At 37.7% G+C, this 22,121-nt stretch overlaps 1 protein-coding gene across 2 annotated transcripts; it reads right to left on the bottom strand.

Moving 5' to 3' along the window:
* Positions 1–894: 894 nt before the first annotated feature.
* chico lies at positions 895–20,233 on the bottom strand. 2 transcript variants are annotated; one of them, XM_084118872.1, is made up of 7 exons: positions 19,604–20,233; positions 9,937–10,034; positions 7,733–7,796; positions 7,026–7,070; positions 6,629–6,691; positions 6,358–6,432; positions 895–5,655 (listed from the first exon to the last, which is right to left on the bottom strand). In XM_084118872.1, exons 1-7 carry the CDS (start codon positions 19,628–19,630, stop codon positions 5,428–5,430), a joined length of 600 nt encoding a protein of 199 aa, XP_083974998.1. In that variant the 5' UTR covers positions 19,631–20,233; the 3' UTR covers positions 895–5,427. The 2 variants fall into 2 exon arrangements, with proteins under 2 accessions (XP_083974998.1, XP_083974999.1); XM_084118873.1 differs by having other exon boundaries at positions 895–5,652.
* Between the last annotated feature and the right edge of the window lie 1,888 nt (positions 20,234–22,121).

The raw sequence follows: 22,121 nt of genomic DNA, 5'->3' as shown, positions 1-22,121 counted from the left end.
TGCATTACTGTAAAGCAACAGCAGCACCTGCTGTACACGAGAGAAACTGACACTGTAAGGATCATTTCCACTGAATGGAAACTCACCCTCATGTTGTTCCAGATGGACTGTCTTCCTTCCATGGCGTTTTCCCACAATGTTCACACGACTCTTTTCAGTACAGAGAAAGCATATACAGTGACCAAGAGCGTTCAAGGACTTTATGAACGGACAGTTCTGGCCCTGGACGAACTGTTATGGTCATACCAAAATAAGCAATATTAACCTTTAAATAGCTTCTAGAAGTTAAAGTTTCAAAGAAAATGCAAGTACACTGCAGTTAAAGATTTGGGGTCAGTAACATATTTAAATGTTTTTGAAAGAAGTCTCTTCTGCTCACCAAAGCTGCATTTATTTGATCAAAAAATATGATGAAAACAGTAATATTGTGAAATATTATTACAATTTAAAATAACTGTTTTCTGAATAAATATATTCTATAATGTAATTTATTCCTGTGATCAAAGCTGAATTTTCAGCATCATTACTCCAGTCTTCAGTGTCACATGATCCTTCAGAAATCACTGTAATATGCAGATTTGCTGCTCAAGAAACATTTATTATTATTATTATTATCAATGTTGAATAGTTGTGCTGCTTTAAATTTTTGTGGAAACCATGTTGCATTTAAGGATTATTTTATGAATAGAAAGTTCAAACAAACAGCATTTATTTGAAACAACTTTTCTGTAACATTAATGCCTTTACTGTCACTTTTGACCAATTTAATGTATTCGTGCTGGATAAAAATATTAATTTTTAAAAAATAAAATAAAAATTGAGAGCTAGCGGAATGATTTTTTTAAAAACTAAATGAAACATTTTTTAACAAAATGAAACAAACAGAAGCACAAATAAAGGTCCAATGAATCTTTTATTTGTAAGGCACCATAAATACTTCCTTACTGCTCAATCTCTCATACATGAATAGTAAATGTTTTAACCTTTTTTTTTCTTCCAATTGTCTTTAAATGAAGTTATAATAGCAGATTATCAACACAAACAAAATACATTTCCATCAAGTACATCATGTCATATACAACACGCACACACACACACATTTTAAAAAACTACTACAAAGCTCCAAAATGTGGCAAATATTTGATGAGTACTGTCAGAAGAGGGAGGGGCTTATGCCAGAAGAGGGAGGGGCTTATGACTGGAGAGAGGCGGGGCTTCAGGGATGGGCTTACATACCGGTTTAAGTCACAAACTAGTCTCTTTCAGCAGATGTTCATAAGACTGAGACCAAGGCAGAACGTTTAGCAACTATAAGACCAGCAGCCAGCGTTACGTGCATCTAAACAAATCAAAAGCGTAATCGTTTGACTTGACTATTAAATGATTATAGATTTCTGTATATCTCAGACCTGCGCTAAATGTCCTCTGGGACACATACACCATAAATGTAGCTTTATACATACAAAAATGTGTACAAAATTATATGTATATTGATATATTTATACATGTACATAAATTGGCCAGCAGTTTTTTGAGATCAAACGGATAGGATAAAAACCAGAAAACGTAATTTAGAGATAAAAAAAAGAAAAGAAAAAAAGAAAGAAAGTAGAATCAAGGGCTCAAACGCTTCCTAGTATACATCAGCACTGGTGTACTGAAAAACACAAAGGAATTATGGGACAAAATCTAAAACATGTCCAGGAACACACAATTAGAAAATACCCACAATGCACCAGTGCATATGTACAACCTTAGGTCGACGTGTCTTTAAAATAGCATGGAATACTAGCATACTACTTACTGTGCAGTATATACTGTGTGAAGACCTCATTAAGCATCCATTTAAAATAAAAATGGTTATTTTGCAAATCGCAGGTATATTTTTATACTGGAAAAGGTCTGTGTTGTTTGTTGTACAATTTGTACACTGAACAATTTGGCAAATGCAGTAGGTCATCTGGGTAATCAAAGTATACAGTAAACGTGCACACTACGCAGGGCACATGCTGAACTATTTAAGCTGTAATTATGACAAATCTGCTAGGTTTTTTATAAACAGAAACTTGAGAATATTGATAATTTTCATTTAGTGATTTCAGAAATTTAAGGAACTGCACGTTATTCAATTAAAAAACAACTACTGGGGGGGGGGGGGGATTGAGTATTTTATTACTGTATTTTTGATCAATATCAATAATAATGCATCCATTTAAATGCTTTATGGTTATCTTGGATGTTGAGAACCACAGCTGCAGACACAGTAAAGGTAGTATGCCATTCCAAACATCCTATTACAGCTTTACAAAGAAAGACTGTAAAAAAGATGGATAGCGAGTCTCCGCTTTCCACTGTAGAAAAATGAAGCCAAAAAATTACGTCGTTCAGAGCCCGAGTCTGCGAAGTAATGGAGTATCAAGGTCCCGCCCACACTCGATCTCAAGCACAGCTGTCAATCATGACGTTACACCCCGTTTTTATAGCATCAAATAACTAACTAAAACCAAACTTATTGGGAAAATTAACCCTTGAACATACATCTGTGATAAGAACTAGTTAAAATGACCGAAACGATCTTTGTAATAAAAGTATTTAAAGTGTAATTGGAATTTTTTGTTTGCCTCGCGTCCTATTCGATTACATGGAGAGGGCGGGGTTTATGAGCTTTACTGCAGCCAGCCACCAGGGGGCGATAGAAATGCTTTGGCTTCACTTTTCACAAATCATTTAACACGCGCAATCACTAGCTGCCACCTTCTGGTCACACATGGAACCACATTCACTGCAAACCAGGCGGCAGAAAAACAAACTTCCTTTTACACAGAAAAAAAATATATATATGAGGATGTGGGTCCGGATTGGGAATCTCTCTTTGCTTTTCTCAGGACTGTCACTTTCTTACACAGACTGTGGGCTTGATCAGTTCAAGGGCTCTTAAGGCTTTGCTTTACCTTGTTTTCTAGGCAACATCGACAGTGTGCCGTCTTTTTATATAAAATACTTCAATCAATTAATGTGAAAGGGTCACTACAGGGTTTAAACCCTTAACTAGATAAGCCTAGAATAAAATATCATGAAATACATTGAATATTAGATTAACAGAGGAAATTAACTGCAAGCATTTCTGATCCACTAAACAGACCACTGGCCAGCTGAAGTGCTTCACTAACCAGTGACGTGAAAGCATCGGAATCAGATGCTAGGCCATTCCAGGTGGTTGCCAAGGCGTTGCTATGGTTTATAGGGTGTTCTAAATGTTTTTTGTAAGTGCACTGCTATGCAAATGCTAGACCGTTGATATGCAGGCTGCTAGGTTTTTCTGAGTTGTTGTTTGCACATTGCAATGTATTTGAGGTGGTTGCTAGGGCAGTTGTGCAGTTGCTAGGGTGTTACTAGGTGCTTGCTAGGCCATTCTGGGTGGTTGCTAAGGTTTTCTGAATATTTTTAGCATGTTGCTATGTCACTACTAGAGTGTTCTGTGTGGTTGCCAGGGTGCTGCTCTGTGGTTGCTACATTGTTCTGAATAGTTAATGAATTGCTATGCAACTGTTAGGGCACGTTTTGATTAGTTGCTAGGCTGTTGCTATGTGATTGATAAGTTGTTCTGAGTAGCTGTTTGAGCATATGTGTTTTGGGCGTTTAACGGGGCAATTGCACAGTTGCTAGGGTGTTCTAAATGCTTTGAGCATGTTGCTATGCCACTGCCAGAGTGTTCTGAGTGGTTGCTAGGTCGTTGCTCTGTGGTTGCCACAGGGTTCTGAATGGTTGCTTGTACATTGCCTTTGCAAATGCTAGATTAATTGGTTGCTAGGCCATTGCTTTGTGGTTAAGTTGTTCTGAGTGGTTGTTTGTGCAATATTTGTTTAGGGTGGTTGCCAGGGCAGTTATGCAGTTACCAGGTGGTTGCTAGGGTGTTCTGAATGTTTTGCACATGTTGCTCTGCCACACCTAGTGATATCTGGGTGGTTACCAGGGTGTTGCTGTGTGGTTGCTAAAATATTTTGAATGTTTTTGTGTATTCCTATGCAAATTCTAGAGCTTTCTGATTGGTTACTAGGGTGTTCTGAATTATTTCTGTGCCACTATCAGAGTATTATGGGTGGTTGCCAGGGGGTTGCTGTGTGGTTTTTGAATGGTAGTTAGTGCATCGCTATGTAAATGATATGACGTTTTAATTGGTTGCTTAAGTGTTGCTATGCAGTTGCTAAGTTGTTCTGGGGTGCGTTTTCCAAAAGCAACTATGGTCGCAAGTTCCATCCTTACCAAAAGAGTTCCAACAAAACTTATGAATATAGTTGGCTAACGATGCTTTTGGTAAACGCAGCCCTGCGTGGTTGTTTGCGCAATATGTATATGGGGTGGTTGCCAGGGCAGTTATGCAGTTGCTAGGGTGTTACTTGGCGGTTGCTAAAGCGTTTCCTGTGCGTTTTGGGTGACTCATAAGTGTGCACTACCTAGTCTCTATGATATTCAGTCTCTAGATATGGTTTGGGTTCCTCCGTCAATATCTATGAAGCATTTTTCACCCATTTTATCATCTGCCAGTAGAGCTGCACGATTCTGGATAAATTAAGAAACATAATTTTTTTGGGATCTTTTATTACTGGATGAATCAGCGTTTTTACACGAATCTCTTGTATCAATGATTCAATGACAAATACATTTTTAATAGTCCCTTGTCGCCACCTACTGGGCGTAACAATATAATCGATACAATCGTAGACAACAGTGTTTATATCCGAACTATAAACTGTTATTCCAGTACTTCTGTGATAATTTGAATATTTGTAACACAGAAATAGTGATACAGTGTGAAACTGTTTGTGAAGCTTTTTAATTCCTATAAATTACAACTGTTCTCTCTGGCTCAGCCCCAACACCAATGCAGATTTGAATGTTCCGGTGTGATTTTGTCAAAGTGACTTTTGTCGAATTGTTGTCATTTAGGAATAAGATTGTGTGGGCGTTTGAATCGAGATTGCGATGTATTAATGATTAATCGTGCAGCTCTATCTGCCAGGAAAAATTAAGAGTCATTTACAGTAATAATACACCTCTCCTCAACAAGACACACGATTTGAGGTATGTTACATGCTGAAGTTTAATACTTAGGGTTAGGGGTTTGTTCAGATCACTAATATGATACCCCAATATATGATAGTAATAGAACCTTAGCAAGCACCACTAATGAAAAGCAAAAGAATCAAACAATATTACAGAGGAAAGATTCGAGAGAGAGAGAGAGAGAGAGAGATAGAGAGAGAGAGGAGAGGAGAGGAGAGAGAGAGAGATTGAATCAGACCCAATCCAATGAGACAGGTGTGAAGAGAGGAAAAGGAAGGTTTCGGCGATCTCTCCTCGTCTCTTTCTGAGCTCCGCCCCTCTTTACAGAACTCATGAGACAGAATCAAACCATCTCTACGAAGGCTAGTCGGATTTGTCTGCATCATCCTCGCGGTGGCCGTCAGCCCCGTCGCGAGAGCTCTTGTCCTCCTTGGCCATGTGCGCGTGTGACGCGAGGATGCTGGACAGCGACAGGAGGCCAGAGCTGGAGGTGACGGCGGGCAGGGAGGGCTGAGTCAAGCCCAGGGGCAGATGGTTCATGGGTAACGCCAAACCCTGAAGCTGAGAGAGCTGGTGAACCTGAAGCTGCTGCTGTGATCACATCAAACAACAAACAAACAAACATCCGTGGAGGTTAAAGACAGCTTTAACTTTCTTATTGTTGACATGCATGTGCATTTAACAATGACAAAGCCACAGTTTAATGACAAAGCCACATTACATTTAACTTTACATAACTTTGCATGTAAAACACTTACTGATAAGAATATAATTGTAATGCACTTTTTATTTGGCCATAATTTTCACTATTATTTCGCCTTTCCGAGTATGAGAGCGCTAATACAGAGTTGTTTGTCCATTTCAATGAATCGGTGCAAACGAGAATCTAATATTCAACAGTTTGAAAATTTGTTTGATCACTCAAAAAAATGTAATGGAAAATAAATATAATATTGCAGTCTTTTACTTGCATAAAAACTAAAAAAATTCTCGCATAAAACAATTTGAATCTAATTGGCTAAAATGATGGATCCTCTGATTTTCTAAAATGTGTATTTATATATATATATATATATATATATATATATATATATATATATATATATATATGTATTTATATATATATATATATATATATATATATATATATATATATTATTTTATTTTTTTATGCAAGTGTGCTTTCAAGACGATATATATATACATATCTACATACATACTTTCTTTTTTCTTTAGCAATAATCTCTCGGCCCTACATAATAACACTCATGTTGAACAGTATGAAGTTCCTACCCGAATAATTGAGTTCATCTCAGGAGGAGTGACCTGTTTGGCTCGCTCAATCGCCCCCAGGACCTGCTGCTGGTGCTACACACAAAAACACACACACACACATACACATTTATATCTGCAGGTAAGATAAAGCACAGCACACAAAAACCAACCAAAACCCTCTTCAGTGTATAAAAGCAACCCATGACCAGCAAACCAACAGCACATTTATGTCACTAATGAGGCAGAGAGTCATTATAGAGAGTGTCATAAATAAATCACACAGTCTGACCTCTTGAGACAGGTAGGGCAACACCTGAGCACAGATTCCGTTCAATCTCTTCACGATCTCCGCCTGCGGACAGAACACAAGCACATCTCACGGGTTTACATACATTAATAAGGTAGCTGGGGATGCGCTTACAGTCTGCTGATGCTGCACAAAAGCACATGAACAACAGTCAGTCATGATAATGTATGCTGACCGCGTTTGATGGAAGAACGCTACTGAATCTAGGACGCTGCATACGTAATGTACAAACCTTACAAGTAGGCTTCTGCACTTTAAAGGAAACTATGCAGGTTTTGCACAACCTTCAATCTAAAGAGCTACATTCTTGTCATATTTATTAAATATTTTGACAACTATGATAATGCAGAAAAAAGAGACACAAAATTCATATTCTCACCTGTTTGTGCATTTCAATGTTGAGTCCATATGACATCTCGTAGTACTGCAGTCAGAGAAACGGGAAAGAGGAACAGAGCAGGTATTTACATTTACAGATACATATGAACATGTAATGCACATTTAGTGATTCCCATTTTGTAGGGTAAATTAGGACATCTTAAAATGTCTCAAACAGTGTCTCAAAGAGGTATTACAAAAAAGAGTGTGGAGAGAAGAAAGCAAAACACACAGTGGAGCATTGACAGTCAGAATCTTTATATTCATCAATGATCTTTATCTAGTATTTCTCTTGAAACTGTGATTTAATCTCGGTGCTTGAAGCTTCGCTCTGGGGTAAAGCAGCAGATCACTCAGATCTCTGCGGTCCCGCTCTGACACAGCTGTTACTGACACACATTCACATTGATCCGTCACGAAGACGTCAATACGCCTGTGCACACTTAAGACCCATGATACAACTGATCAATGAGACGTGAATTACTGTATACGCCCACAGGGTTACAGACAAAGGAAAAAGACTAGATTAAATGAATAAAGGAATGGAAAAAATTGCACAATTAAGCCAAAAAAAAGGGGGGGAGTGTAAGAAATGTGCATATAAGAACTAAATAAGAGACTATAGAAAGAAACAGTATGCCGGATAATAGCATAATCAGAGTATAACTGTAGGTCTGATCAAATATTTAACATTCATGCTTTACTCACCATTATGTAATGACGCTGCATTTCAGATTTCTCACTCGCCAGTTTATCACATTCCATCTTCAGACTAGGACAGAAAGAGAGCAAAACACAAGGCAGCATGAGATATACTATTCATTTATTGTAAAAATGTGTTTTAGGAGGGAAAATTACATGATGCATCTTTAGGTGGGGAAGTTCTTATGGTCTGAATGACACGGTCTGCTTGTATGACAGCTTAAATATTTGCATTTCACCCTAAAACACACACACACACACACACACTCATTGAGGCTTAGCTGCACTTTACCTCATTTTCTCTCTTTCACTCTCGAAGCAAGAAAAAAAAAACGAGAGAATTCTGCAACATTCTATCACCATGACAACAAGTTTTCTGTCTGGACAGTCTGATGGAGACTTGTGATTGGCTGGCCATGCATTTAGAAGAACGTAATTATGAAAGAATGTATGATTCTGTCCTTCATATAATACTTCACCCTTTCTAAAAGTGGCTTTGGTAATGTTTAACGTTAAATTGTCTGTGCTACACATACACTACCATTCACAAGTTTGGGGTCAGTAAGTTTTTGAAAGAAGTTTCTTCTGCTCACCAAGGCTGCATTCATTTGAACAAAAATGGCAATATTGTGAAATATTGTTTTATTTGTGAATATATTTTAAAATGTAATTTATTCCTGTGATCAAAGCTGTATTTTCAGCATCATTACTCCAGTCTTCAGTGTCACATGATCCTTCAGAAATCATCAAAATATGCTGATTTATATGCTCAACAAGCATTTCTGATTTTACTGACTGACGCTAGTGTATAGCTACACTAAAAGCTGACATAAGTGGATATCTATTAGCTTTGGACGTCATCTATATGCTAATACACTCCTAAACGTTGACAAAATAAACCTTATGCAAATGCATTTAAAATTTACAATCATTCTCTGCCAGGAAAACTGTTTGTGGTACAAATTTCGGATATAAAAATTAACAAATGCACTCCAGAATGAGGATGTCCTTCCCCCAACATCGGCTAAAAGCAAGTAGTAAATCATGGTTTATGACTGTGGTGTAAACTAAAGACTATTGACTAGTTGAAACAAATTACTCTTTTTTTTTATTTTATATCCCATCCCAACGCCCTAAAATCAACACAGGAAAGAAAATTGCATTTGTCAAGCCATTTTATGAGGTCTTTAATCACTAAAAGCAATAATAATAATAATAACAACAACAACAATGTAATCACAAGCAGCTCCACAGAATAATTACTCATTAAACGGCATGATTTAGTGTGTTCTTGGGTAAATACTCAGTGACGTGACGTGCCGTGATTTGATTTTAAACATACACCAGAGTTATGGCTTTTTCACACCGAGAGAGAATATTCAGCGTGGAAACCTAAAGCGCCGCAGTGTCGTCTGGTGGAAGCGGCAGATCTGAAAGACATCAGCACACTCGTTTGTTTATCCTTCTCCATTTCCCTCTTCCTTCCTCCGTCCGTGGTTTGTCTGATGTGTGATGGCCGGATGCCCTCCATGATCGCTCGTATCTCTGGTGCTGACAGATGATGACAGGAAGCTTTTCCAGGAGGGGTCGCGTTCACACCATTTGACCGACACAGAGAGGAATTCACTCGGGCAGGGTGTTTTCAGGGTGTCGAGTGAAAGTGCCCGTGCTTCTCAGGGCTGAGTTGAATGAGCTTTAACTAACGGGTAAACTAGTTTTGTGTATTTGAAAGCTTTGGTATGTGCCTGTAAAGCGGCGTCTGGTTACACTGCCATTCAAAAGATCACCAAGGCTGCATTTATTGAATCTAAAAATACAGCAATTTTGTGAAATATTATTGCATTTTAAAATATGTTTTCTATTTTTAATATGTGATTTACTCCAGTGATCAAAGCTGAGTTTTCAGCATCATTACTCCAGTCTTCAGTGTCACATGATCCTTCAGAAATCACTCTAATATGCTGATTTGCTGCTCAAGAAACATTAATTACATTTATTTTGTTTTTGTAGAAACTATGATACCATTTGTTTCAGGATTCTTTGATGAAGAGAGCATTTATTTGAAATATAATCTTTAGCAGCATTATAAATGTCTTTGCCACTTTTGTTCAATTTAATGCATCCTTGCTAAATAAAAGTACTAATTTCATTGAAAAATAAACCCTACTGAGGCCAAACCTTGTGACGGTGGTGCACGAGTGTTTGTATACCTGTGATATTGTGCCTGCAGGAACTGAAACTCGTCTTTGATGCGATCACAAGAGTCTGATGTGGTGAATTTGAGCGGCTGTGCTGATTGAGACGAAGCCTGAAAAACAAAGGCATTAGATGAGAGATTAGATTCGACAGTGACTGATGATGAACAAGCTAGGCGTTAGCTAGGAAGAAGTAGGTTAACACATTGAACCATAATTCAATTGTTAAAACTCTTTGTTTCCAGTTATCAAGCTAATTTTAAGACTGAACTGATGCTAAAATGTGCAATAAGTGCATAAAAGCATAACAAAATGTTATGAGCACAGACAAAACGCAAACCCCAGCCATGATAACAATTCTTTTGATCATATTTAGCTTGTGGTGTCCCTTCTCAATAGCATTTCATTACTGCAAAGTGCAAACAGGTTAAAACAGTTAAAACGCCACAACTGAGACAGTGATTATATCTCGTATCTGAGGTGAGCTGCTCAGGTCAGGCTGAAATTAAAGCTTCGCACAAACAGAATAGAAGGGCCATTGGCTTTTCACCTCTGCCCTGCTTTACTAGGGGTCACTGACTTGTGACCTTTAAGACCAGACAGACAGGAACAACACAAACCATCACACCTTAGAAAGAGAGAAACTGGATATGTTTCTGTGCTCAGCGTGTTTTACAGTCACACAGTCGTTTGAAAGCAGACAGATGCACACAGAAATTGATGGACAAGTGTGTGTGTGTTTAGATACAATTGGCCCCCAGAGGAGGAATATACAGGCAGAACAAAACATCTTTTACACACACACACACACTTTCAGTTTTCATGTCTTATGGGGACTTTCCATAAAATGTCCCCTAAATTTTTATACTGTACAAACTGTATATTCTATGAAACTGTATATTCTATCCTATCTGTTTCATGAAAACACAACTAAAGCACCTTTCCCATTCTCCTCCCTCCAAGTCTCTCCTCCTGTGGATGATAGTGTCTCGAGGGAGAGGAGAGACATGTGTGTGTTTCAGCAAATCCCTCTAGTCACTAGTCTATGGCTACTAATAGAAATCAATTAGAGGAAGAGAAACAGCAGCATCACCTGTGACCCCTGAACCTCCTCCTCGTTCACTCCAGCATCATTCTCAGTTTAAATGTGCTTTATTGGCATGACACTATTGACACACTAAACTCCAGTCAGAACATCTTAAGCCTCACACACGCTACGGGACAGAAGGTCGTCGCTCTGCACACACTTAACGACTCAGGTTTCTGTTGTGTTGGTGCACACAACACGTTTATGCACTAAATTACACAGAACAGGGTAAATAAAAATGTGCTTGAAGGATAAGTGTGATGTTTTGCTCATGCTTCACAATGCTTTGCTCTCCTCTTGCATTCTTGTGCTCTTTTTGAAGAAAATCTGCCATAGCGCCGGCGACTAGTTGAAGCACGTCTCAATGAGCAACACCACAAGATCTGCCACTTCTTGCAGAGTTAAAAACATCAACGGTGACAAACTGGAGTCTTATAGAGCGGGCAGTGGGCACCTTAGCATTGTGACGTGTGTGTGTGTGTGTGGTGTGTATATATATATATATATATATATATATATATATATATATATATATATATATATATATATATATATATATATATATATATATATATACATATTAAAGCTTCTAGAATAAAACAGAAATATATCAAATAAAGCCTTCATAATAAAACAGAAATATAAATAAATTAAAGAAGCCTAAAAAAAATTAAAAAAAATTAATGATAAAATAAAATAATTAAAATAATAAAATGTATAAAATATTTTGAATAAAAAAATAAAAAAAAAAAAAAATGTTTTATTGCCAAAGCATCCAATACACAAAACAAAAAAGCACACAAACAAGCCAAAAAATATAGAATGAAATGGCGCACACACCCACATGTGTGTGTGTAAGCTAGAAAAATAAATAAATAAATAAAGCCTTTATAATAAAACAGAAATACAAAAAAAAAATAAAGCCTCTAGATTTTTTTTTTTTTTTTTTTAAATAAAATAAAATAAAATATCTACAATAAAACAGAAAAACTAAATGGAAAAAAAATCTCTCTCTCCTCTGGCGGCTGTCGGGGGTAAAGGCTCTGCTGTTGCCCCCTTTGTGATGCTAATGAGGGACTATGGCCTGAGTGACCCAGACATCTGCTGCGTGCGCGCACACACACACACTTAGAGCCCTCAGGGTCTTATCTGCTTTTTTGTCTCCAAAATTGCGGCTGGTGTGTGTTAGTAGCACAGGAAGTGAGATGTTTTGGGGGGGGGCGTTGAGCGTGGCACAGACAAAAACAGTCTCGCAATTACACTCCAGCTCATGTGTGCAGGCGTATATATATATATATGTGTGTGTGTGTATGTGTGTTTTCACAGTATGACTGATCTTTCAGTGGTTCACAAACACATTAGCAGCAGCAGCAGCAGCGGGGTGTGGTGGCGGTGGTTGTGCACACACACACAGTTAACAGCCGAGAGAGTGTGTGTGTGTGTGTGAGATTATTCCAGAGAATATGAAAGCGTGTGTGCGCCGGGGGGATTAACCTCTCTCTCTGTTGGGGGTGTTGTACTGAGAGGGGGGTCTTGTTAATTCAGTTGTCCTTAATAATGTCTTCCAGACCCCTGTCCACCCTCACAACACAATACACACATAATGAACCCAGACTACTCTCTCTCTGTGTGTGTGTCTGAGAAGAGAGTCTCATACTTAGCAGAAACACAGAAAGAAAAAAACATTCAAAACTAGATACTCTGAAGAAAGTGTTATGCAGCTGTTAAGGTGTTTTGAGTGGTTGATGGAACATTGCCATGTGATTGTTACAGTGTGGTTGTCGGGGTGCTTCTATGTGGTTGCTAAGGTTTCCTGCATGATTGGCGGATGCTATGCAGTTTTTATGCTACTACGTACGTACTGGCCCAAGTCAGAAAAGGCCCTAAAATTCCTGTGATATTCCAACACTGTCGCATGAGAAATCACCTAACCATAACGCCCAACCTCTAAAGCATGATTTGAAGAAACAATGTCTGTATAATAAACAGCGCTAGGTGAGCTACAGGCCAAATGTTTGTTTTAATTAGGGCAGCACAATTAATCAAATCAAAATTAAACTGAAATTGGAATATGATGATTGTCAAACTTGGTGCCAAAACGTGAAGACCTCGATTTAAATAAACCAAAAGTATGTATTTAAATTAAATAAAAACATGCACTGCATGTTTCCGAGAAAAGTGCAGTCCTTAAATATCAGTAGTTTGTTACAAATTAAATTAGTAACGTAATTTTATTTTGACTGATTTAGTTATTATACAGTGAAATACTACAATAGAAAAATTTCTTGTGTAATATTTCTATGTAATGATAATGTTCATTTTTATTACCATATAATCACAAGCATACCATATAATTATTTTATTTTTATTTTTTTTTACAAAAAACACAATTGCCCCCCCCCCCATGCAGCACTAGTTTCAATCATTAACTCATGCATAAGCAATAATAGCAGTTATGCTTGCCTTAGCAAACACCACTACGTACATAAACAAAGATAAGTGATGAGAGAGAAAGAGATCCTGTCACTGATATCTGGCTGCATAAGAACCACACACACGCACCTGCTCCTGTACACACACACACACACACACACACACACACACACACACACACACACACACACACACACACACACACACACACACACACACACACACACACACACACACACACACACACACACACACACACACTCCTGCTAAACGTTCACAGCTGATTAGTGGGTTACTAACAGAATTCAAAAGTAGAATGTAACAATCATGCTGTGAAATCATGAGCTGGGAAATGAGCATCAAAAAATACGTTCAATTTCCCAGAAAATGCCAACTGACCTACAACAGTGTTTCTTCGAATTTCCTGATGAATCATCACATGACCTGTGATGTGTGGAGTGCTAAAAATAGCCGTTTATCGTTGAGCTGTTATATGGAGATCTGTAAAGTTCTTGATGTTTCAATGCAGGTTTTTCAGATCAGCATTTTGGCTTCTGGTTTTGTTTAAGCACTGGTATTTGGATGGTTTTCTAAAGCACTAGAGGGTTCTTTGTGGAAGTTAAGACGGTTCTCCATGGCATCAGACTGTAAAATCCTTTAAGAGTTTGCCAAGTCAAGCATCACTATTATTATTGCTCATACTGAGGGTTAGAGACTTGAACAAACCCAAACACTAAGAAGGCTAATTAACTTTGGCACGCAACTTCTTTTGCACTACTTTTTGAAGAGAGATGTGTTGTTATGTTTCTAAGAGACTGAACTTACAATTTACACAGCAACCACGCTAAGGGTGCTCTGATTGATCGTTATCGGCCGATAATAGCTTTATATAGTTTGATTGCGTTCTGGCAGTTCTACCAGGTGTCTGAAAAGGACAATATATTTGTAACCTCTTTGCGGAGACATTGCAACAAGAGTAAACTCTATAGCAATGACAGCAAGAAACTAGAGCTGTGCGATTTCACAGTGGTGCGCTTTCTAAAAGCCCAAACTGAACATTCAAACCAGCTAGATCAGTGATAGTTCGTAAAATACAGTCTACAGCTGCTAAACTGCAAAATGTGCTTGATAATAAAAAGTTATCAAAAAAGCATTAAAGGGATATTTCACCGCTGGAAAGATGAATGTGTATTTAAATTGGGTCATTTATGTAGTAGAAATGTGAAATTATTTTAGAAGTTGGTGCCTTCTAGACTGAGAAAAGCCAGAAAATGTATGTGGATGAAAGACTACAACTCCCAGAATGCACTTGCTTCGCTGCCCTACGAGGACACTCCCAAGCCACGCCTACCAGTTACAGAGGGCAGTATCGGGAGAAATGATACAGCTAGGCTACTAGTCGACTCGAAACTGAAAAGACGCCGTTTTATCGTGAGATCCCCCTATGGGCGGGTTGAAGACATGTGGGACGAGCTCCTCCTACTGGCTGGAGTCTCTCGCCTCTGGACAAAAGAGCCTCTGATGAGCTAAATGAAGATTTTAGGGTTTTTTTCCAGACACACAATACAGATCTCTCGTCTCAGGGGGACATGAGGGAGGGAAGCACGGTCACTCGAAAATACTACCGGGTTTCTACTGATACAAAGCTTAAAGCTAATCTGTGAAGTGTGCCGCGAAAGTGGCTGTTCCACAAGCGTCTAAGACGGAGTCGAACACAGAGAAGCAAAGTGAAATTTGGGCGTTGAGTTAGTGCCTAAACGGTCAAATACACACAGAAAAATTTGTCAAAATGGTTAGTATTCGCTTAAACACCGTAGGTTATGTCTTAAGTGAACAGTCGTATGTGTAACAATATATCGGATTTGTGGTATTAAAGGGACAGTTCGCCCAAAAATGATATTTAAGCCATGATTTACTCACCCTCAAGCCGTTCGAGATGCATATGTCAATCTTTTTTCAGACGAACACATTTTCAGTTATTTTAGAAAATGTCTTAGATCTTTCAGTGGTTATAATGTGACGCAATGGGGTCCAGCTGCTTCAAGTCGCAAAATGTGCATGCATCCTTCACAAAAGTAATCCATCCGGCTCCAGGGGGATAAACGAAGGCCTTCTGAGGGTAATCCGTGCAGTTTTGTCGCACGGATTTAAAAAAATTATAAATTTAAAACTTTATAAACGAAAATAACTGGCTTCCGGTGGCGGTCGGCGCGCGTTCATGGAGATGGATGCTGGCATATGATGTAGGACGTAGCGTAGGAAGCGTCGTGACGTAGAACGAGCGTGACAGCGCAGCCAGAGAGCAGAGCAAAACAAAACTCTACATTCGCTCTACGTCACGACGTCATCCATCTCCATGAACGTGCACCGACCGCCACCGGAAGCCAGTTATTTTCGTTTATAAAGTTTTAAATATGTATATTTTTACGACAAAACTGCACGGATTACCCTCAGAAGGCCTTCGTTTATCCCCCTGGAGCCGGATGGATTACTTTTGTGAAGGATGCATGCACATTTTGCGACTTGAAGCAGCTGGACCCCATTGCTTCACATTATAACCACTGAAAGATCTAAGACATTTTCTAAAATAACTGAAAATGTGTTCGTCTGAAAAAAGATTGACATATGCATCTCGAACGGCTTGAGGGTGAGTAAATCATGGCTTAAATATCATTTTTGGGCGAACTATCCCTTTAAAGTATTTAATTAAACAGTTCAGACTACTGAAACTTTGGTAATGGGAAATCTCAAACTGCAAGGGTGTTTCCAATACGTCTGATGGCAAACTTGACATATTCCCCTCTATTTCTGACATATTTCAAATCTGGTTATTTTTTCCTCTTTTGAAAAGTCGTAGAAATACTTCCATGGACTTTTTCCTTTTGCTATTGGAGCACCACCTGTTTACCACCATAGAAATGTACCCAACTAAGATGACTTCTGGTTCGAGAATCCCGGAAATGTGAAAAGCTTCACTTTTTTTACTTTATGAGAAAAAACACACACACACAAAAAAACCCACACCTTCCTAATTTTCCTACGACCAAAACAATGATATCAACACAAGACCTTAAAAAGATCAGTGTGTTATCTCAGCACAAGAGAAAATGAGTTTGTTATTGTCCTTTATCTTCACTGAGCACAAAGTTCAAGAGTTCAGATGGAGAGAGGAAGAGGATGGTCATCGCAATCTGACGAATAGCTACTTATGGTCACCAAACAAAGCTGAAGCTGTAATCCTTAACCATAATCCACTGGGCCTGATTTATTACCACAAACAAACTGAAAAGAACCAACAATTGGATTAAGAGAAACAGTGTCACACATTAAGTGTTTTCTATTAAAAAAAAGAAGAAAAAAAAAGAAGAAAAATAATCTTTCTCAATCCTGACTGTGAACACAAGTTTAACTGTCTGCAGCAAAATACCATTCCCTTTCAAATAATTCCTAACTCAGGATTAGTCCCGAAACAATTATCAAATCTGTCGACCACAAGTCGATAAGTAACTTCAGAGGTTTGATAAGTCAAACTGATCCCAAAGATCCTGAATTCCAAAGAACAGTAAATCTTTGAGGCTAAGATTAAACGGGGCAGTCAGCTGTAACTCCTAATCCAAGATTTGGGATCCTGCAGTTAATCTCCGCCTGATTCCCACTTCTGCTGAAATTTCAGAGGTTTAAGACCAAAGTTTTGGTCAGTGTACTTAAGAATTCATCAGCAGCAATAAGACGTGAAAATAACGTCTTTAAAGTGGTCAGTTTTCGCTGTTGATGTATTAATCTGTTATTTTAAGACACTAGAGCCGTGTCAACAACAACAACAACAAAATCCCTAAAGAAATGCTGCCTCCCAAACTTTGGAAATAATTCCTAATGGGATTAATCTGGAATTCTCTATGAACTGACATTATAAACAAATAATTATTTATGCACTTATATTAATATTTATTAAATAAACATTAAAATATAGATATCTACATTTTAGAATTAAAATATGTATATAATTAAAAAATAATAATGTAAGGTCTTTAGTTTTTAGATGGTCCTTGTTTGATCTTATTAGGACTAGTATCAATTACAAAAGAATTCCAAAAGCATTTAGGGGCTGCTAAAATGACACCGGATTAATTGCGATTAATCGCATCCGAAATAAAAGTTTGTGTTTACATAATATATGTGTGTGTACTGCGTATAATTATTTTGTATATATAAATACACACATATGTATGTGTATATTTAAGAAAAATTTGCATGTATATACTGTAGATATATTTATACATAATTTATATTATATATGAATATTTTATATATAAATACCAAATTTTTCTTAAATATACACATACATACAGTATGTGTGTATTTATATAGACTAAATAACTATACACAGTACACACACATATATTATGTAAACACAAACTTTTATTATGGATGCGATTAATCACGATTAATCGTTGCCCAACCCTATTTTCAACTAAAAACTGAAAACTTTTTATATATTTTGGCCCGTCATTTACACAACAACAGCGTTTTGGGGGCCTGAAAACGGGTTTCAAAGTGCAAGTTTTTGAAACGATACCGTTACTGTCTCAGTGTAAAAACGCTACAAAAACGCTAATTTGTGAAAATGATGACTTCATGCACATGCATATTATGTGTTCAGTCAAAGTGACATCGCCAACTACTGGCCTGGCATGAACAATACAACGATTTTAGTCGTTTTCGCGGATCTGTGTGAATGGGGATCGTTTTGACAGCGTTGACGTCTGTATGCGAAAAAGGAAAAACGTTTCCGTATTTAGTACATCGTTGTCATGTAAAAGTCATGTTTAAAGTGTCACTTCATGGAACTAAAAGGCAGAGACCTACATTATATCAATCCCAAGTGAAAACACCATTAACACGCTTCAAAATAAAATATGAAATACCATACTAAGGAATCGTTTTACGGACACTGCTCAGGCTCAAACTGCAATCGGTTCAAGTGTCAGAGCGTCCCGTTCACTTTCTCACAGACATCATCTCAAGTTCGCTGAAGACTGAAATGTTCTCCTAAATTCTACTCTCTGAATTAGCAAAAAAGCCTCAATTAAAGAAACCTCCAAATCCATCCACTTGTGGGGTTTTCATTTAGCGTCCTCGTGTTTGTGTGCTCACATATGCCTGTGTGCACGGGGGAAAAGGCAATTAGGCTTGAGTGCAAACAAAATAATGACTGGGGACTCATTAACACAAGCTGCCCACTGTGTGCACAGGAACAATTCATGGAAACGACACAATTAAGCCTCTACAGGGAGGGAACCAAGCAACTGGTGTGCAAACAAGCATCTCCGACCCTACCTGAACCAGAATACATTCAGAAATGCTTTCATTTAGACATGCGACCTGGAAACCTGACATCTGAATCATGAGATATAGGCCAAACTGTGAAAGAAACCTGACAAAGATCAATAAACAAACACATTACTGCGATCTATCCATCCATTTAACACAGCAAAAACACACAAAGACATCTTCTAAAATGTCTCTGGTAATCCAGGTGAAAAATCATGTATAGATTCATATTACTGTCAAGAACAACACTGCATTGAAAACATTATGTTAGGCCTAATCGTTGCTTTCTGAGACTCATTTTGACAATGCTTTCAAAACAATATGCTTCATGTAACTTAGGTCTTTCAATGTCAACAATGTTCATACACTTCTACTAAAAACAAGTAGATCCAGTTTTTGCAGGAGGAAGGATACAGACTGAACAACACTAGTGAGGACTAGACAATGAGAAACTGGCCATCTTTAAAACTCACACTGGCACAATAGTGGACAATAGTGCACAAACTAAGTGGACTTAGTAGCCCCATACAGAACTTAAATTTTCTGTAAGTGGACATACGAGAAGAAAAAACAAAAAAACATGGTATTGCCATTGTACATGTTAAAAAAACCCGCACCTTTGTGCATGTGCAGCATGGTATTACCATGGTCCCTGCCCCAAAACATGGTATAATCAGGGTTCATGTCCACAAAAACATTACAGTACCATATACAAACAAATAAAATGGTAATAACATGGTATTTTCTGTTATATCAACATAGATGTGATACAATGCCCATAACACCTGCTGTGTGACAATCAACATGAATAAAGGAGAATGAAACACTTACCGAGTGCCTGGCTTGTGGAAACATCATATCAGCCTGTTTTTGTGCTTTATTCTTTCTCTGTAGATGATATGAAAAAGCTTTGGATTGAGGTTCTCTTTGTTCGGTCTCGATTAGGTCTAAACTGATCAGTTTGAAGGTAGAAAGGTATTTAGTCTGGTCTCCTGAACAGATTTCCTGGCTATGATCTCCAGTTTTCCTGGATTTTTGTTCAGCACTGCAAAACCTACATCAACTTCAGACGGCTTTGCCTTTAGAATAACAAAAACAGAAGATTATCTTTACTAAAGTGTGTGACATTGCGGTTTCAAACACGAAAAATGAATCTTCTTTTGGAAAAGGCCAATCTCAGCGATTAATCCACTGCCAGGCTGATCATACTTGCCCAATTTCCAGCTACAAGCTAACTGGCTAAAGCTAACAGATGCGTCTATATTGCAGAAAGTGAGCAAAATGCGTTTGAAAATGAGGTAAAAGCGTCTAAAACTGGTCGTGTGTACACTAGTCTTGCGTATATCTGTCTATAGACGGTGAAATAATAGCCTGTGCTCGAAAAATCATGCCTCTTCCGCCGCTTCTGGACTCGTATGTACGGACTCGTGATGCAAGACGCCAAACAACGGATTCTACTACGGTGAAGGCTTTCCTCATGAATATTAATTACTTCGTGCTCACGTTGCCTGGTAACCTTCCGGGAGCGTATGTTTACATCACCTAATTAATATTCAATGAGTGGTCTGGCTTACTGCTGGGTCTCCGATACAAAATCTAAATCTAATATTTAACCTTCCAGTATTGCAAACAGTTTATTTTTTTTGCACTACTTTGTTTTATTTTTGTCACAAAAATACAAGTATGATGTGACGTGGTGTTTTACACTAACTGTATAAGTAATAAAATGTCCTTAAAATGATTTATATTTGTAGTATTATTTATTTGAGGAAGGTGTACTTGGAAGATTTTTAAAATCTATTTGTATTCATTATTTTATACCGAAAATTTTATACCGAGAACTGTTTGGCACTATTAAAATTTAAATAATAAATTCAAGCGTTCGCTTTCCAGCCAATCCGACAGGCCTACCAGGCGAACGTCATGTTGCGTCATTAATATTCATAAGATAAGCCTTTATCGTAGTAGGATTTGTACCTTGGTGCGTTCGCATGCGGGATTTAAGGTGGCGCTCAGTAGGCCCATTTTAAGATGTCAAATGGATGAAATAACAGTAACACCGGAAGTGTCTGTCGGTGGAAGGTGTTGGAATTGCGCTGCTTTTGTTCCCGGTCAATGCACAGCGACTCCAACCTGTAATACAGGTAACTGCACCCATGGGACCATTTCCACTGTAGTGAACAGTTGAACATGTTATTTATTAATATCACCAGACATATTCCTGGAGTATTAAAGACGCCATCCTGTGATTTATAATATAATATAATATGCAAATAACAAAATTAAGATGATATATAGCCTATATAAAATGCATTTTTGGCTGGGTATCATGGGGTTACAGAGACATTTTCACCATTGGGTTTATTTTCAGCATTTCAGCATACAAACACTACCTAATGCATATTAAACAACTTTTAAAAACAAGTAATTGATCAAGCACATTATAAATAACGAATTAGCCTATACTACTGTTTAAAACAATTGTAAATGCATGTAATTCCCCCTAGGCTACAAGGTGATCTTAAAGGGATAGTTCACCCAAAAATGAAAATTCTGTCATAAATTACTCACCCTCAAATCGTTCCAAAACCTGTAAGACTTTCGTTCCTCTTCAGAACACAAATGCAGATCTTTATTAATGAAATCTGAGAGATTTCTGTCCCTAATTTGACAGCTACACAACTACCACTTTGACGTTTTGATAAAACTAATCCATATGAATTGAGCAGTTCAGTCAGAAATCTCTGAAGAGATGCGATCGCTTTATATGATGAACAGATTGAATTTAGACTTTTATTTATACATTGAAAAAATACAGCAAATATAAACAGAAGCTCAACCGAACCTGCTTGATGCACGAACACAAACCTCTTTCAGAAGCTCAAACGTGATGCGTAACACGAGAATGAACCTCATTGGTTCTTGCTGAAGCTCAAACGTGATGCGTAACACGAGAATGAACCTCATTGGTTCTTGCTGAAGCTCAAACGTGATGCGTAACACGAGAATGAACCTCATTGGTTCTTGCTGAAGCTCAAATGTGCTGTGTAACATGAGAATGAACCTTATTGGTTCTCGCACGTCAAGCGAACATGCTTGAGCTTCCGTTTACCACAACTGATGTGTGAGTTGATGAATGTTTATATTTATAAGTTTAAGTTTATATGTTTTATAAATCTAAGTTTTATTTAGCTGGTAGGGAATTTTTCTGTGTGCCCCTTCTGGACAAAAAACACAACCATATTTGGCAAACAATTTAAAATAAAGGCCATAATAGACTTCTGTGCTGAATTTATAATGTAGATAAAACAAAAATAAAATAATTCCACTTTAAACATTTTGAAAAGCA

Source organism: Abramis brama, assembly GCF_963993115.1.
Source record: "Abramis brama genome assembly, chromosome: 7".
Classification (NCBI taxonomy): Eukaryota; Metazoa; Chordata; class Actinopteri; order Cypriniformes; family Leuciscidae; genus Abramis; species Abramis brama.
This window is presented reverse-complemented; position numbering and strand designations above follow the sequence as displayed.

Bases quoted from the DNA above. Each gene is read 5' to 3' on its own strand.
- chico (XM_084118872.1), bottom strand. From the start codon at position 19,630: ATGATGTTTCCACAAGCCAGGCACTCG. The intron at 7,071-7,732 runs GTGAGTAAAGCA...CTCTGACTGCAG, and splicing joins TGCAGCGTCATTACATAATG to TACTACGAGATGTCATATGG. The intron at 5,656-6,357 runs GTAGGAACTTCA...ATGTGATCACAG, and splicing joins AGATGAACTCAATTATTCGG to CAGCAGCTTCAGGTTCACCA.